Source organism: Syngnathus leptorhynchus, chromosome 9 (genome assembly GCF_054491065.1).
Source record: "Syngnathus leptorhynchus isolate UIUO chromosome 9, UIUO_Slep, whole genome shotgun sequence".
NCBI classification, from domain to species: domain Eukaryota; kingdom Metazoa; phylum Chordata; class Actinopteri; order Syngnathiformes; family Syngnathidae; genus Syngnathus; species Syngnathus leptorhynchus.
The window spans coordinates 14,230,931-14,247,547 of NC_141203.1; the positions used below are offsets into that span (position 1 = coordinate 14,230,931).

Here is a 16,617-nt window from a genome sequence, read left to right on the forward strand (position 1 = left end):
CTCACAGCAAAAGGTCCGATGTGCCCGAATGGGGGAGCTGGGTCAGCGCGCGACTACGCACCTTCATCCTCCACGCTCACATTTCGGATGACCATGAAATGTCTCCGGCCCTCACTGCGGAAGTTGTACTTGGGGCTTTCTCTCAGCTCCCAGGTGTCCTTGTACCAGGACACCACCGCGTTGTCGAAGGACACCTCGCACTCAAAGGTGGCAGCCTGACGCTCGTTCACCTCCACGTTGTGGATGCGCTTGGTGAAATGAATTTGCTCGGCTACAATAGACAAAGACGGACGGCGTGGGGTGAGAAGACGGCGCGAGGCCCGGCGGGCGACAACATCTGCACTAGGTGTCATTTGGGTGATGCTCTGTGAGAGAGGCTGGCACGACAGGAGAGTTAGGAGGGATGTCGTTAAGATGGCGGAGAGACGCACTCCAAGAGAGGAACAAGATGAGAACGAAAACGTTGGGAGTACTGAGTATGAGTTAATGACAGAGGAGGGATGGCTGGAGTGTTGGAGGGGAGCACTGTTAGGGTGGCAGACAAGACAAAGGACACAAAAGCCACACAAGGGTTGGGACGGTACCCCTGTTAGGAGTCCAACAGGGAGGACAAACGAGGAGATGAGATGATGATGACGAGAATGTTTTGTGAGAGGTTAGCAGGGGAGCAGCGCTGGAGTGGGTGGTAGACTGACAGATTCCAGGTCAAGCACAAAACAGCCACACCCTTCAAATCAACCCAAGTTGGATTAAAAATTGGAGGGACCCACCAATTGACTCGACTTCCTGGTTCAGTCAAATTTTTAACCCAGCAGTCTTAAGGGTGTATTCGGGACCCATGTTAGGGTGACAACTGAACTAGAGTCCAAGAAGGAGGACAAGCAAGGGGGTGGGTGATATGAGAGCAAGATGACCAGTTAAGGAGGAAGGCGACCTTCCCCAGGAAGTCGAGAAGTCAATGAGAAGAACAAGTTTGGGATTAGTCACGGAGACGATGATGATGGTGGGGTCAGAAGAGGTTAGTGAAGAATTATTCAGGAGGTTTTTGGACAAGGTACCAACCTTCCACCCAAAGGTCCGAAGAGGACTGCAGGTTCAGGTACCTGCAGGTGTACCGGCCCTGGTCTTCGGGCTTCAAGTCTTTGATATGAAGCTTCTGCAGCTTGTGTTTGACTTCGGACTTGAACCTGCCACCCTTGGTGTCTAACAGCTGGCCATTCTTAAACCACTGCACTTCCACATTGGGGATGGACAACTGACAAGTCAAAGTACATGACTGGCCTTCCTTACCCGACATGTCCTGAAGGTGTGTCTCCACCACAGCCTCTGGAAGAATCAAGAACATGGAGGCTTGGGTCAGTACTACGAACTACAACCCCGGACGATGGACTATTAACTTGAACTGTGACTATGGACTGTGTCTCTGAATAAGCTCTGCAGTCCTCTGGACTATGATAAATGGACTTTGGACTACTGACTAGGCACTATTGACTATGGTCTATGGATTAAGCACTATACACTGTAGGCTACGAACATTGGAATATGAACAGAGGACTACATACTATGGGCTACATGGACTGTGAGCTGTTGACAGGACTGACCATCTGGCCTACTGGTAATAATGATGTTTTGCAAAACTAACCAGTGACGTTGAGCTTGGCACTGGAAATGTGAGGTCCGCACACCACCCGGTAGTTGCCCTGGTCTGCGAGTTGGCACCCTTTAATTTTCAGCAGGTGGCACTCTCCCCTCACACTGATGTGGTACTTGTCGTCGATGTCCAATTTCTGGGTGCCCTTGTACCAGGACAGCATGATTTCGGGGTAGTTGATTTTCACCTCACATTCAAAGAGAGCCTCCTCGTCAACAAGAACAGACTGGTCACTGATGTCTTTCACCACGGTTACGGGCTAAGGGACAGACATTTAAGACATAGGTTTGGGAACTATGGACTGAGCATAAATATCCTTCGGGAAGTGGCTCCTTAAAGTGCTTCTCCGAGACAAGACATTTGGAGCCTTCAACTAAGACATGTTTGCCGACCTCTGTGCGCTCCATCCTCTTCTGCAGGTCGGCCACCAGCCTGGCCATGTCCTCGTCCTCCCTGGGTCCACGCTCAATTTCCTGTCAAGCACAGGGGCCGCAATTAGCACCTCTGCGCCGACCGAGCCGCCAATGACGGCACGCGGGAGACCTATCTTACATGTCGACCAGTTTCTTCAGCCTTCTCTTGCTTTAGCTGCTCAATGGCCTGGAGGAGACCCCGGTAGTCGGTGATGCCGTACATGCGGGCATATTTCTCATACTCCTTGGGGTCCACGTTTCTCAGCAACTCCACAATGTCGATGTCCTGCTCCGCCTCGGGACTCTTCTGCTTGGACGGCGTTCTGGAAAGGCATAGAAGATTCGAGTTGAAGCACTGGCATTATTTGAAGAGGTGGGGGCTGTTGCGCCACCGCCAGCGCACGGACTGACTTCTTGAGCTTGGCTCTCAGGTCTCCCTCGAGCTGGGCGGCCGTCTTTTTCTCATCTACGTGGAGGTCGGCGGGGCACTCAATCTCGCCGTGCTTGTTGGAGGCCACACAGCGGTACTGGCCCGAATCAGACTTGGTCACCTCCCGAATCTCTAGTTTGGATTCCCGACCCTTCTGCTCGATGGATATGCGGCCACCCTGGGTCAGCTGCCTCCACTTGCCCTTCATCCACTTGACGCTGGGGATGGGCTCCCCGCCCACCTTGGCAATGAAGGTGGCCGTGCCCTCTGAAAGTGACACCGTAGGGTCTCTGGATTATTTCAAATCCATTAGGTTCAGGAAGGTTCTTGTCATTACTGTGCTTGAGTGCCGTGTCTTGCGCTGTTGATTGTGCATCTGCACGTGCTGATCTTTTCGATGCAGTTAAGCGTTATTGTGTTATTTGTATGGTGCAAGGTGTAGGGTATTGTTATATTTCCCAGGTTGAAAAACATAGGTAAACCCCATCGCAATTGATTGATAGATCTAAAATCTTGTGTCGGCCAATTACAAGCCATGATACTTATCCACCAAGCACGGGATGGACCAAACCTCCCCAGGGATTTTTCCAAGTTACCTAACCCTAATTTAAAATAAAACCAAACACAAAAATCCAGTCTCTTGCAATGTCCTGGCCCTGAGAGAGGAAGGAAATTTTAGTCTGTGTGTGTGTGTACGGGTGTCTCACTCTCAGTGACGTGCATGCCCTTGGGCTCCTGGATGAAGAAGAGCTGGTCCAGCCTCTTGGTGGCAGCAACCTCAGCAGCCAGGTCAGTAGGCGCGGCTTCTTTTTCTTCAACGACAAAAACGACAAGATAAATGTTAAAACTAGACAAGAGTGACAATGGGTTGCCGGAGGCTCTGTCTACTATCCCTGACGGTGACTTGCTCGTGTTGTCCAACAGAGATTGCAATTATCTACTGAGTATTTCTTTGAAGCTTTTCTTTTTTTCTTTTACCCTTGACAGTGACTTTAGCGCGGCACAGCTCGCTGCCAGCGTCATTAGTGGCCTTGCAGATGTAGTCGCCGGCATCATGACGGGTCGCCGCGCCAATCTCTAAGCAGGCCGTCCCGTCGGAGAAGGTGACACGACAGGTCGCGGACGGCGCCACTTCTTTTCGGTCTTTCATCCATTGGATCCGGAGAGGAGGTGAGCCACGGACGTGGCAGTGCAGACTCAAACGCTCTCCCTCAGACATCGACGTGGCCTTCAGTGGTACGTCAAACACTGGGGCGGACTTTCCCTCTGCGAGGCACGGTGGGGGGGCGTAAGGGCATACACATTAGCTGGAGTGCTAGTCGACACATTTTATTAGCAATAAATGCCAACAATGCTCAATCATTTGCCATGCGATTAAACAGCCTAAAAAACTACTACCATACTAGGATCGTTAGTACTACTAATTGGCCAAACCACTATTGCAGGCCTGCTTGCTGCGAGCTACTGGCAGCTCACAGTCTACTCAAAGGGAAAGCCCTGATCTACAGCATATTGGTAGTAAAACATGAGCCATGTTATGTAACATGCTAACATACATATCAATGACATTGCTGGTAACATGTCCTATTTTTTGTGGTGAGGGCGAACTGACCTGAGATTTTAAGGGTGATGCCACACTCCGCCTTTCCCGCCTCATTGGTCACTTGGCAGCTATATTTTCCGCTGTGCTCACGTCGGCTCTTCTTGATGCATAACACAGCCACATTGCTCTTAAAGCTCAAGTCATAATCATCAGAGTCTGAGATGCTGGTGCCATCCTTAAGCCAAAAGACAGACATGGGCTGGGATCCAGACACCCGGGCCTCCATCTTGACCAGGCGACCCTCAGTGTCCTCCAATTCCTCAGATGGCTTTTTGGTGAATATCGGAGGGTTCTTGCGCTCTAGGGATAAGACAAGAACACCCGTGGAGATTAAAACCAGAGGGATGAGATGAGACAAAATAAGACCAGAGGGGTGAGCCACAAAGACCAGGGGCACAGAATGCAAAGTCCAAGATGGCATGACACAAAGTTTAGGACCGTGCACAGACTATGGCAGAAGAATACAAAGACTATGGGGGTAAGAAAAAAGACCAGGGGTGTGGGATAGAACTGCAACCCAGGGGGATAACCAGATCATGAGACATACAGACAAGGGGAGCAGGACTGAACGACAAAGTGGCTGATACACACAAAGACATGCGTGGGTTGGACGTGAAGATCAGGGGGCTTGAATACCAATACCAGGAGAATGGGATCCAAAAAAAAAAAAAAGAAACAATATAATGGGATGAGATGAAGATGAAGATGAAGGGGGCTGGGACCAGAAACACAAGGACAAGGGGTTTGGGGATACAAAGACCAGGGAGAAATCACACAATGACAAACACCTTTGACTGTGACATCACAGAAGCAGGAGTCCTTCCCGACATCGTTGGCAGCATGACAGGAATATCTTCCCGTGTCTGCTTTGTCGGTCTTGAGGATGCTGAGCTGGGCGGTGTTATCCTCCATGCGGATCCTGTAGTTCCCGCCACTCCGGATGTCCTTGTGGTCCTTAGACCAGGTCACCTTCATGGGTGTCGAGCCAGTCAGGTGACACTCCATCTCTATGCCGTCACCCACCATCACAGCCTGCATCGCCGACAACTTCCTGTCAAAGACCGGTGGATACCGGGGCTCTGCGGAGAGAGGATTTGAACTGGTACTTGTTTTTTTGGTTTTTTATTTGAAGATATTTCCTGGCACTGACCTTGCAGGGTGAGCTTAGCTCTGCACGATGCGGAGCCAACACTGTTGGTGGCCACGCAGGCGTATTCCCCGGCGTGCCTCATCTGGCTGTGGTTAATGGTAAGTGTGGCTGTGTTGTCATGGTAGAGCACCGTAAAGTCATCCCCGTCGCGCACCGGCTCGCCATCCTTCAGCCAAGAAACGTCTAGAGGGGATGAGCCGGCCACGCGGCACTCGAAACAGACCGTAGATCCCAAGGTTTGCTGGAGGCTCATGATCTTCTTGGGGAAGCTCGGCGGAGTCTTAGCCTCTGAGGAAGGAAGAGGAGCATCAGTCAGCGAAGACACAGTCATTGTAGTATTTGAAAAGATTGAAAAGTATTGATGTAACTTCTGACAAGTCCGAAATCACGGAGATGGCCCTTTCTGACTGGTGGTATTTGTTTGAGGAGCATCAGTCCTGACCTTGCACGCTGAGGCGACACGTGGAGGCGGCCATCCCGATCTTGCTCTCGGCCTTGCAGGTGTACTCGCCCATGTCAACCTTGGTGGCTTTGCTGAGTTTGAGGCAGGCCACACCTTTGCTGTACTCCAGTCTGCAGGCGGCGCTGGAGCGCACTTTGCCATCACCCTTAAACCAGGACACTTTGATCTCGGGGGTGCCCGCCACATGACATTTGAGGCAGACGGGGTCGCCGGACGTGACCTCCATGGACTCCAGGGGCTCCAGGAAGTACGGCGGCTCTGCAGGAAGGAGACAAAGGTGGCGACAAAGTCAAGACCCTTGTGCCTGTACTGTGGATCCTCCAATTTGGGGGCTCTGGAGTCCCAGGGTACAGATGGGTTTTCTCCAGTATAACTGGCTGGACAATAAAAATTTGAGAATTCGTGTACTCACCCAGGACAGTGACGGTGGCCTCGCATTCATCTTTGCCGGCATCGTTGGCCACGCAGCAGGTGTACTTTCCGGCGGCATCCTTATCATCTGTGCTTAGACATTCCAGGATGCAGGCGCTCTCCGTAGTGCTCAGGTTGTATTTGTACGACGCAAACACCGGGTGCTCGTCCTTGAACCAGCTCACCGAGATCTCGGGCGTCCCTGAGTACGTACACTCCAGCCTCAGAAGTTTACCTTTCTCCACAGACACATCCTTCAGCTTCTTCACAAACAAAGCTGGCTCTGGAAGAGGCACGTCGGCGGATGGCGGGTGTCAATTACAACCCAGTGACCCACGATCAGATGTAAGGTGAACCATGAAAGACAGACGGGCCCTAACCTTTGAGCAGGAGGTTGACGGGGCAGCTGTCCTTGCCCACGTCGTTGATGACCTGGCACGTGTACTCTCCGGCGTGACTCCTATCCACCCGGGAGAGCTGCATGAGGACCTGGTTGTCCTTCAGCGAGAAGTTGCAGTCCCGCCCGGCATCCAGCTCTTTGGCACCCCTGAACCACTTCACTCTGAGGGGGGCGCTGCCCTTCACGATGGCCGTGAAGACGACGTCCGAGCCCAGCGTCGCCTCGACCGGCTGCGGCGGAACCGCAAAAGACGGCAGCTCTGTGAACAGGAACAAGTCACAATGACAGTAAATAGAGCGATGGAGTTTTGGCTTTTGTGGATTGTCAAAAAATCCAAAGTTAGGAACAACAAAGCAAGTCATGATTGCTACAATATAGGCATTCCACTTGTGCAGTCATGGACAAAAACTATGAGAGCACCCTTGTAACTTCAGTTTCTTGCTCATTTTCTTGCCGGCTGCAATTTAAGGTACATTGGATGATGGCAACAAATGGACTGAGTCATTTTCAATGCGTGTTTTCCCGATACTAGCCACAAAGCTCTTCCGTCACTAGCATCAGACATTGCACTAGCAACACCTCTCAAAGACGCTGCTTACCTTTGACGTCCAAGGTGGCACTGGTTTCGCTGGATCCCGCTTCATTGATCGCCTTACACCTGTATCGTCCCAAGTCGGACAGCTTGAGGCTCGGCAGCCTCAGGGTGCAGTTGTTGTCGCCGAAGGAGATCCCATAGGCGGGCCCACTGTGAAGCTCCTCGTCATCTCGGTACCAGAAAATGGTGAAAGGGGTCGAACCCGACACCTTACACTCCATCTCGACGGTTTGGCCCACCACCGTGTTACAGTCCTTGAGTTTTCTCGTGAAAGATGGCGGGATGATTTTGTCTGTCAGGGGCGGAAAGACGACACAAAGGTGGAATACCCAAATGTCACACTTTGTCTCTCCATTTGTTGCAAGAGTCAAAATAAAGGCCCGGCACTCGGTAGCGGATATACAAACAACTCCCGATGCAATGCGAGCTGAAATGTCAGAAGGAAGCGACATGTTGTTAGTCACCTGAATGTTGTTAGTCACTTCAATGTTGTATAGAGGCTGAGATCAACCGAAGTCAAATTCCTTGTTTGGCATGCACAAACCTGGCCAATAAAGCTGATTGATTCTGACACAGGTGCACAGCTTCGACTCAAGATATGAAAACAAAGACACGGGTGGATGCAAAAATGTCTTTTGCAAAATCAAACCTCAAACGCACAGGCAGTTGCCATGACACATCAAAGAAACCAACAAAGGTGTCTATAAACCATACTTTCTTCAGTCATGCAATGGAAACGCCCCAGACAGCGGCAAGTGCTTATAGTGACGCAACATTCCTTCCGAAAGGTCATAGAGGGCCACACAAGGCAATATAGACACACAGCTCCTTTGGCACAAAACAAACACTTGAAACAGAAAAGTGTCACCAACCTAAGACAGTGAGATTAATTTTGCTCAGATCCTTCCCGACCTCGTTGGTGATTTGAAAAGTGTACTCTCCGGAATCCAGTTTCTCCGCGGCCAGCACGTGCAGGCTGGAGATCATGCGGGAAAAGGAAATGTTGTACTTCCTGCCGGAGGCCAGCTCCATTCCATCCTTGAACCATTTGGGCACCAGCTCTGGGGTGCCGCACACTTTGACTTCCAAGGCAGCGATGTCGCCGGCTGTCACGCTCAGAGCGTCAGGCTTATCCACGATCTTGGCAGGTTCTGGAAGTGACATACACGGATGTTTAAAAGCGCGCCCGTTTGGGGAAGGAAGGAAGAAACACTACAAGAGAATGAGATAATTATTGGGTTGCCAACCTAAAACAGTCACGTTTGCAAAGCACTCTGTACTCCCAGCGTCATTGCACAGCTGGCACGTGTACCGGCCCGCTGCAGCCGCATCAGCTGCAAAAACTTTGAGAGATGCTCGCTGGTTCTCAAAGCTGATTTTTCTGTTGTCGCCGTCCCGGAGAATGTGGTCCTTGCCCAGAAGCCAGGACACGGCGATTGGTTCAGAGCCTCTGACGGTGGCCACGAGGCTCACCTCTTGTCCCAGAACCACCGTCACATTGGACAGTTTCTCCACGAAGGACGGAGGGTCTGGAGGAGACCGAGATACCAGTCAGCGACGGGAAGGAATCCAAGCCAGGTTCCGCACGCGATGCTTTGAAGTCCACTGACCTCTGAGTTTAACTGACGCCTGGCCGGTGTCGCTGCCTACAGGGTTTGATGCCTTGCACTCGTAGCACCCGGCGTCAGCCGGTTCAATCTCCATGACGTGCAGCGTGGCCGAGCTGCCCTCACTCAACATCTTGTACTTTCTGCTCTCCATCAGAGGCTTGCCCTCCTTGAACCAGGCAGTCTGGAAGGGGGCTGTGCCGCTCATCTCGAAGTACAGACTCACATCCTTCCCTTTCAGCCCTTCTACCGGTTCAGGTACTCTAATGAATGATGGCGGGTCTACGGGAACACCAGCACATCATTCAGTACAAAGGCATACGAGACCTGCAGGTGGCGTAAAGCCTTAAAGCTGAAACCCAAAAAGCTTAGACAGCTTTAAGGTTTGTGATCGCTCACAGGAAGTCAGTGAAAAAAACCGACCTTTCACAGTAAGCGTGGTGCTACAGCTGACACTGCCGGCGTCACTAAAAGCCTCGCACGTGTAAACGCCGTCATCGTCGAACGCAGACGTGCGCTGCTCCAGGGTGGCCACTGAGCCGACAAACGACATGCCGAAGTTGCCGCCGTCCATCAGCTTGGTGTCCTGCTTGTACCAGGTCACCTTGATGGGTCCGGTACCGGTGACCCTGCACTCCAGGCGGAGTGGTTCGCCTCGCTTCACACACTTACTGGCTGGGAGTTTCAGCACAAACTCAGGTGGTTCTGGAAAGGTCAAAACATTAGCATTAGATGGCGTAACCTCTGAGTTGACTCTGAGTCATCCAGGTCATGGATAACCATGAAAATTGAGTGGAGGCAGTTGGACTCGTCTTGGTTGCGCGGCACACTTCAGACTTAGCGGCACCTTCAGACAAACGAGCTCCCTAGAAGTAATATTAGCCATATTGATGATGCAGCATGGCATAGTGACAAGTGCAGGGACCTCTTCCTTAGCGAGACCAAGAACTTAGCTTGGCTTAACGTAAACTGTGAGATGGTCGACCACAGCCAGACAGAAGAATGACAGAAGAAATACCCACATGATAACGAAGCAATGCTAACGCCGACCAAACCCCACTAAACATAGCGAAGAGAGACAATTGTCCAACCTTTGACCGTCAAGTCTGCGCTGGATCGCACGGAGCCGGCATCGTTGCTGACTTGGCACGAGTAGACGCCGCTCTGGGTGACACACACAGAGTAGAGCTCCAGGAAGCAGGAGAGCCCCTCAAGCCCCATGAGACATGCGGGCCCTGTCATCAGCTCCAAATCATCCTTCAACCACTTGATACTGAAGGGTGGTGTCCCCTTGAAAGTCCCTTTGAAACGCACCGTGGCATTGGGTACGGTGGCCTGGGACTCTGGCATGGTGACAAAGGTGGGCGGTTCTACAGACAACGAAACGGAGCGGCATATAAAAGCAGCTCCTCAAGTCGAGGATCAAGTCAGCAAGCCAAAACACGGTTTAACCTTTGACTCTCAGGCTTCCGGTGCACTGGCAGCTTCCTGCGGAGTTGCTGAGTTTGCAGGAGTAGGAACCTGCATCTGAAATCTCTAAGTGCTCAATCTCCACGCACACAGAATTGTCTTGCTGAATCAGTTTGTGCTTAACCCCGCTGGAGATCTTTCTGCCGTCTTTTTGCCATTCTACAGAGATGGGAATGGACCCGGATATCTTGCAAACCATCTGAACAAAAGAGCCCAAAATCTCCTGCGTGTCTCTGAGGGGTTGAATGAAGATCGGCGGGATGACTTGTTCTGCGACCAGGAGGACAAACACAAAGTCAAGATGTGGTTCAGATGTCAGGGTGCTCTTCAGCACCCATGCTCGTCACACCGACCTGAGACAACCACTTGGACAGTGCAACTGCAGCTACTGATGTGGTTGGACACTTCAAAGACATAGTGGCCCTCGTCCTCTCTCTGCGCTGACTGAATCTTCAGGCTGCTGATGTTGTTCTCAAAGCTCAGCTTGTGCTGCCTGATGGACTGCAGCTCCTTGCCCTCTTTCAGCCAACGCACTTTGAGCTCTGGCGAGCCAGTTACCATACAGTCCAAACTGACCGGATCTCCGGCCGTCACTCTCACCAACTCGGGTTTCTCGGAGATTTGAGGAGGTTCTGCAGGCCAAGCCATTAAAGACACAAGATTACGGCAGGTCCGGCATAAGACCCGACTCGAAAGGGCTCAAGAGGTTCACGAAGGGGGAATACCTTGGACCGCCAGGGTGGCCACACACTTATCCTGGCCGGCGTCATTCATGGCCTGGCAAGTGTAAGAGCCGCTGTGACCTGCTTCACAGGCAAGGATCCTGAGTGTGGCCAAATTGTTCTCAAATGTTCTCTCCATGTTTGGATCTTCCAAAATCCAGTTGCCGTCCTTTTGCCATTGTACAGAAATGGTTGGGGAGCCTTCCACTGAGCACTCAAAGACCACCTTCTTACCCAGAACACAGGTGGCGTTTTCCATTCTCTTTGTAAATGTCGGTGGTTCTGGTGGAGAAAATGGGCCGTTAATTCTGGTGGCAGCCTCAAGCCTGAGAACATTTCAAAGCCGACGGTACCGACCTTTGAGGCTCAGTACAGCCTTACAACTACAGCTTCCCACCTCGTTGGCTACAGTACACTGGTATTCGCCAACATCGCCCGTGTCACATCTGTTCACCTCCAGGCCCACCGTATCATTGAGCAGGGAGAGGCCATGTTTAGCACTGGCTTTCAGCTCCTTGCCGTCTTTGTGCCACGTGATGTCAAAGGGGGCGGTGCCGACCAGTTGACAGTTTAGCCAGGCACCGCTGCCTGTCACAACGCTAGCAGGCATCAGCTCTCGTACAAACGCGGGCGGCTCTAACGTGGAGAAACGACACGGGTCATTCTCCCGGGATTTGGAACCCTAAGACAGCCACTTGGACAGATGACTAAACTGACCTTTGACCTGCAGTTCCATACTGCAGCTCTCGCTTCCCGCTTCATTGCGCGCTTCGCAGAAGTAGGTCCCGCTGTCTTTGACGTCGCTTCCGCACAACTCCAGGGTGGCCAAGGAGTTGACAAAGGTCATCTTGTGGCGACTGTCAGAGCTGATCTCGGAACCCTCCCTGAACCAGTAGATGTCTATCTCGGGAGTGCCGCTCACTTGGCACTCAAAGACTTGACTCTGACCCGGTCGGATGACAGACAAGCGCGCTGGCGTACGCGTGAATTTCGGCGGTTCTGTGGGGGGAAGCAAGCACACGCGTGGCAATCAGAAAGACCTCAAAAGCAAGACTCGAGTTTGCCTTTGAACCCCGTGAATCTCACACGTGTATTTGGTCTGTCAGCTGCTCAGCCTTGTGAACAATATTTTCAAACTCATTTAAACAGAAGCAATTCATTATGCCACAGCAAAAGTCTTGCTGAGCCCTATGTTGTCTTTCCTTTTGAACCAAGTTTGGCCGTTTCTCTTTTGTTTCAATTAAAACAATGGAACAGACGGTTGGATGGAACAGAAAGTAGGTCTTGAGAGGAACCTTTGACGAAGAGTGTGGCTTGGCAGGAGACGGTGCCGACATCGTTGTGAACCTCGCAGACGTAGTCGCCGGAGTCTGGGGTTTTGGCAAAGAAGAGCTCCAAAGAAGTGGAGCTGTTGTCTTTTGTTACCAGGCAGTCAGAGCTGGACAAGATCTCTTTCTGGTTCTTAAACCATTTTATGGTCAGCGGCGGTGTGCCTGAGACCAAAGCGCTGAAATGGACCTTTGAGCCAGGCAGAACGTTCATTGATTCTGGTGGTTCAATAATGCAGGGAGGCTCTGGAAAAGGAGATCAAAAGATTGCGAGCAAGCTCGGGGCAGTTCTTAACCCGAGCGAGACGAGAGAGATTCAAACCTTTGACAAACAAGGTGCCCGAGCACTGAGCGCTTCCCGCCTTGTTCTTAGCGATGCAGGCATAGCTGCCGCTATCTTTGCTGTCCAGGTCGGAGATTTCCAGGAAAGCCACATTCTCAAAGAAGGTGCACTTGTGTTTGGCGTCCGTCTGGATCTGCTTTTCGTCTTTGTACCACTGGATGCTGAGGGGCAGTGAGCCAGAGACGACGCATTCTAGATGCGCGAAGGAGCCTTTGATACCTTCGATTTGCTTCAGCTTCCTCGTGAATGTCGGCGGAATGATTTGATCTGATGCGGGAAGAACAAAGAGGTTAGGGAATAGTGCGTGCATCGAGACGGAACCCCGTGGTAACAGATCTGCGACAAATGTCGTCTACTGACCCAAAATGGTGAGCTTGGCCTTGCAAGAACTGCTCCCTACATCGTTTGAAACCTCAAAGGTGTAGTCCCCGTCGTCACTTTTATCGGTTTTATTGATTTTTAGCACAGAGCCGGAGTCCGTGCTTTGTACTTTGTACCGCTGGCCGGAGACCAGTTCATTGCCGGACTTTAGCCAGCGCACCTTAAGGGGCTTGGTGCCTGAGAACCTGGCCGCCAAGGTGGCCAGGTCTCCCTGAGTCACACTGATGGACTTGGCCTCCTCAGTGACCTTAGCCGGTTCTAGGATGTGAAGGACAAAAGTCAGCAAAGTTTCTCCGGACTCATACACAACACAATGTCGAAGTAGAAGAAAAGCTCCTGTGACCGCGAGTCTCCACGTTGCCACCAAGATCAGCTGGATTCACTTTTTGAACAAATGGACTGTGAGGGGTCACAAACACACCTTACTACTCAACTCTCATGCTTGCTGGCAACGGAATATATCTGAAATACATGTCATACATGTCAAACCACCATTTGACATTGCCGTATGTGGTCGAGCGGAGGTGAGTGAACTGCTGAGTTTCAGGCGACAGTTTGAATCTGGAAGACTACTGACCTTTTACGGTCAGAACGGCAGAGCAGGTCTGGCTCCCCGCCTGATTCTGGGCATGGCACGAGAATTTGCCGCCATGCTTGCTGTCAATCTTGGCGATGTGCAGCAGGGCCGTCCGGTCCTTGTACAAAGTCTGAATGTTTTCGCCCTCTTTCAGCTCGTAGGTGTCTTTGAACCAGGTGACGGTCATGGGCTCCGAGCCTTTCAGGGAGCATCGCAAGGACACCTCGCTTCCTACCAAGGCACTGACGCTCTCCAGCTTTTGGACAAACGAAGGAGGCTCTACAACAGAATTCATCATCGTGCCTTGTGTTAGCTCATTTGAACAATTTTCCAGCAGCAGAAAGACATTGGAACACCAAGCAAGAAGCAGCAGAAGAGGTGGGTGAGAGAACAGCAGCGGCGGTAACGGTCTAGAGCCTAGGTGCCAAGTACAAAGATGATGCGGGATCATCTGAACTGACCTTTGAGAGTGACTTGACATTCGCAAGTGGCCTTCCCCACTTCGTTCTCCACTCTACACTGGTACAAGCCCACGTCTCCATCTTCCAAAGCCAGCACCTGAAGGGCCACCAGGTCCTCCTTCACCGTGATCCTGTGTTTCTTATCGTTCCTCACCAGCTTTGTGTTTTTGTAAAAGGACACAGTGAATGGGGCCGAACCGGACACTTGGGCCTCCAGCATCATCTCAGACCCCTTCACTGCATCTTTGGACTCCAAGAAACGAACAAACGCCGGGGGCTCTAAAGGAATACAGTCAACATATAAAATTGAAGCGAAGAATACACATCACCAGCAGCGATTTTGGCTTACTCCTGCGACACTCTAAACATGGGTCCGGCACGGTAGGTACAATTTGACTGCAAAGTGGACAAACCTTTGACTGTGACTGTGCTACTGCAAGAGTCACTGCCAGCCTCACTGGTAGCCATGCACACGTAATTTCCACTGTCATCAACAGTGCACTCGACTATCTCCAGAGAGGCCACCGAATCTACCGAGGTCAGTGTGTACTTGGGACTGTGGCTCATCTCCATGCCATCCTTCAGCCACCTGAAACCTATGAGAGGACTGCCCGTCACTTTGCACTGCAACTTGACCGAGTTGCCACTGACCACCAGCGCGGTGGCCTCGGGCTTCATCACAAAGACGGGAGGTTCTGAGAGAAGAGGTGAGTGAGGTTTAGGAATCAAGTTAGGGTCAAACGGGCTCATTCGCGCATATGGAGACAGGCACCTTTGACAAAAACCACTGCGGTGCAGTCCACCTTGCCGGCGTCATTGGACACCTGGCACGTATATTTGGCCGAGTCACCGGGTTTGACGGAGGAAAGCTCCAGAGTGCTCACGGAGGCTTCTTTCTTGATGAAACAAGAGCCTCCGCTGATCATTTCCCGATCCTCTCTGAACCACTTGACAGACAGAGGAGGGGTTCCAGTAAAAGAGGCCTGAAGGCACACTGTAGTTCCAGGGATAACGTCCCGGTCCTCGGGTGTCACTGTGAATAGCGGCGGCTCTGGAGCCCGCGAACGAGAAGGAAACGTGCACTTTACATTTATGTCCAATCAATAAAACGGCAGCGCAAGATGCAATCGCACCTTTGACATAAAGTATGCCGCTGGTTTCTTTCTCGCCGGCTGAATTGGTGGCTCTGCATTTATAGACTCCGGAGTCAGCTTTTTCCAGCTGGCTGACTGTTAGCGAGGCAGAGCTCTCCTTGAAGTCCGACAAGAATTTGGCTCCGGACTCGATTTCCTGTTCATCTTTGAACCAAGCAATGGTGATGGGTTGGGACCCGGACACCTTACACTCCAGTGAGATGTCGCTGCCAATGTTGCCGTCAACCCGTTTTAGGAACTTGATGAAGGCTGGAGGCATTATACGGTCTGCATATGAAAGGGGAGGTATGGGGTGTATTAGTCGTTGGGAAAGCAAGCAAAAAGCGATTTGACCGAGGGCTTCACGGCTCTCCGTCAAAGTCCCTCACAGACAATCACACATAAGAGGTTAGGGCAAAGCGCACCTAGAACTGTCACCGAGCACGTGCACTGGTCTTTCCCGACTTTATTGGTGACCTCCATCTTGTAGACTGACGTATCTGTTTTTTCTGCTTTGAGGATCTTCAAGGAGACCACGTTGTCCTTCTGGCTCATTTTGTACTTGCGCCCACCGATCATCTCCTTGTCGTCTCGGAACCATTTGACTTTGAGGTCCGGGCTTCCCGAGACGATGCACTCCAGCGTGGCCGAATCGCCTGCCGTCACGCTGATGGACTCTGCCGGTTCTACAATTCTAGCGGGTTCTGAGATAAGATTGGAGAGACTTTTAGTATTTACAATTGAGAAGAACAAAGGAGACTGCATGGAGGAGGATGTCATCTGACCATGGACTGTGAGGGCAGCTTCACATTTCTGTTGCCCGGCTTCGTTCTCGGCATGGCACAGGTATTTGCCGGCGTGGCCGATGGCCACCACGGCTATGGACAAGATGGCCACATTGTTCTCAAACGACATAGTGATGTTTGGATCGTCGTCCCTCAGTATTTCAGAGTCCTTCATCCACTTGACTGTGATGGGAGCAGAACCCTTCACGGTTCCCTGGAGCTTCACTGTGTTTCCCAACACCGCCGTGACGCTTTCGACCCTCTTTGCGAAGGTCGGTGGCTCTACAGAGAGATCAAAGCCACGAGAGCTAAGCTAGCGGCCAGGGAGCAATGTTAATGTTTTACCAACCGACCAACCAACCTTTAAGTTTGGCTACGCCCTTGGTGGTGACTTTCCCCACATTGTTGGATATAACACACTGATATTCTCCCATATCTGTACTTTCAAAGGGCTGGATCTCCAGCCTCAACATGGACTCTTGGGAGATAACGTTGTACTTGTGGTCACTACTTATGGTCTTCTTATTTTTGGACCAAGTGATCTCAAAGGGAGGGCTTCCCGCGACTTCACACTCCAGCAGAGCGCTGGCGCCCTTCACTGCCTCCACTGTCTGCAGCGCTTTCTTAATGGACGGTGGCTCTGTTACCAGAAGAAGTCAAGATCATGAGTACAGTGTTCCCCTTGGAACGCTAA

General features: G+C 51.6%; 1 protein-coding gene across 1 annotated transcript in view; it reads right to left on the reverse strand.

Annotated features, from left to right (window-relative positions):
• ttn.2 (titin, tandem duplicate 2) overlaps positions 1–16,617 on the reverse strand; it is a 160,289-nt gene that overhangs the window by 106,547 nt on the left and 37,125 nt on the right. The window contains exons 46-81 of the mRNA XM_085919768.1: positions 16,285–16,563; positions 15,924–16,205; positions 15,564–15,842; positions 15,139–15,426; positions 14,778–15,056; positions 14,419–14,700; positions 14,006–14,284; positions 13,545–13,823; positions 12,947–13,225; positions 12,566–12,853; positions 12,211–12,489; positions 11,633–11,914; positions 11,273–11,551; positions 10,919–11,197; positions 10,547–10,825; positions 10,176–10,463; positions 9,815–10,093; positions 9,147–9,428; positions 8,727–9,005; positions 8,364–8,645; positions 7,989–8,267; positions 7,121–7,408; positions 6,502–6,780; positions 6,123–6,404; positions 5,690–5,968; positions 5,248–5,535; positions 4,886–5,176; positions 4,107–4,397; positions 3,473–3,760; positions 3,202–3,306; positions 2,476–2,761; positions 2,204–2,387; positions 2,044–2,124; positions 1,643–1,910; positions 1,063–1,326; positions 62–271 (exon numbers count right to left, since the gene is read on the reverse strand). Of these exons, the coding sequence (XP_085775894.1) occupies positions 62–271; positions 1,063–1,326; positions 1,643–1,910; positions 2,044–2,124; positions 2,204–2,387; positions 2,476–2,761; positions 3,202–3,306; positions 3,473–3,760; positions 4,107–4,397; positions 4,886–5,176; positions 5,248–5,535; positions 5,690–5,968; positions 6,123–6,404; positions 6,502–6,780; positions 7,121–7,408; positions 7,989–8,267; positions 8,364–8,645; positions 8,727–9,005; positions 9,147–9,428; positions 9,815–10,093; positions 10,176–10,463; positions 10,547–10,825; positions 10,919–11,197; positions 11,273–11,551; positions 11,633–11,914; positions 12,211–12,489; positions 12,566–12,853; positions 12,947–13,225; positions 13,545–13,823; positions 14,006–14,284; positions 14,419–14,700; positions 14,778–15,056; positions 15,139–15,426; positions 15,564–15,842; positions 15,924–16,205; positions 16,285–16,563 (9,585 nt within the window). The remainder of the gene's footprint in view (positions 1–61; positions 272–1,062; positions 1,327–1,642; positions 1,911–2,043; positions 2,125–2,203; positions 2,388–2,475; positions 2,762–3,201; positions 3,307–3,472; positions 3,761–4,106; positions 4,398–4,885; positions 5,177–5,247; positions 5,536–5,689; positions 5,969–6,122; positions 6,405–6,501; positions 6,781–7,120; positions 7,409–7,988; positions 8,268–8,363; positions 8,646–8,726; positions 9,006–9,146; positions 9,429–9,814; positions 10,094–10,175; positions 10,464–10,546; positions 10,826–10,918; positions 11,198–11,272; positions 11,552–11,632; positions 11,915–12,210; positions 12,490–12,565; positions 12,854–12,946; positions 13,226–13,544; positions 13,824–14,005; positions 14,285–14,418; positions 14,701–14,777; positions 15,057–15,138; positions 15,427–15,563; positions 15,843–15,923; positions 16,206–16,284; positions 16,564–16,617) is intronic.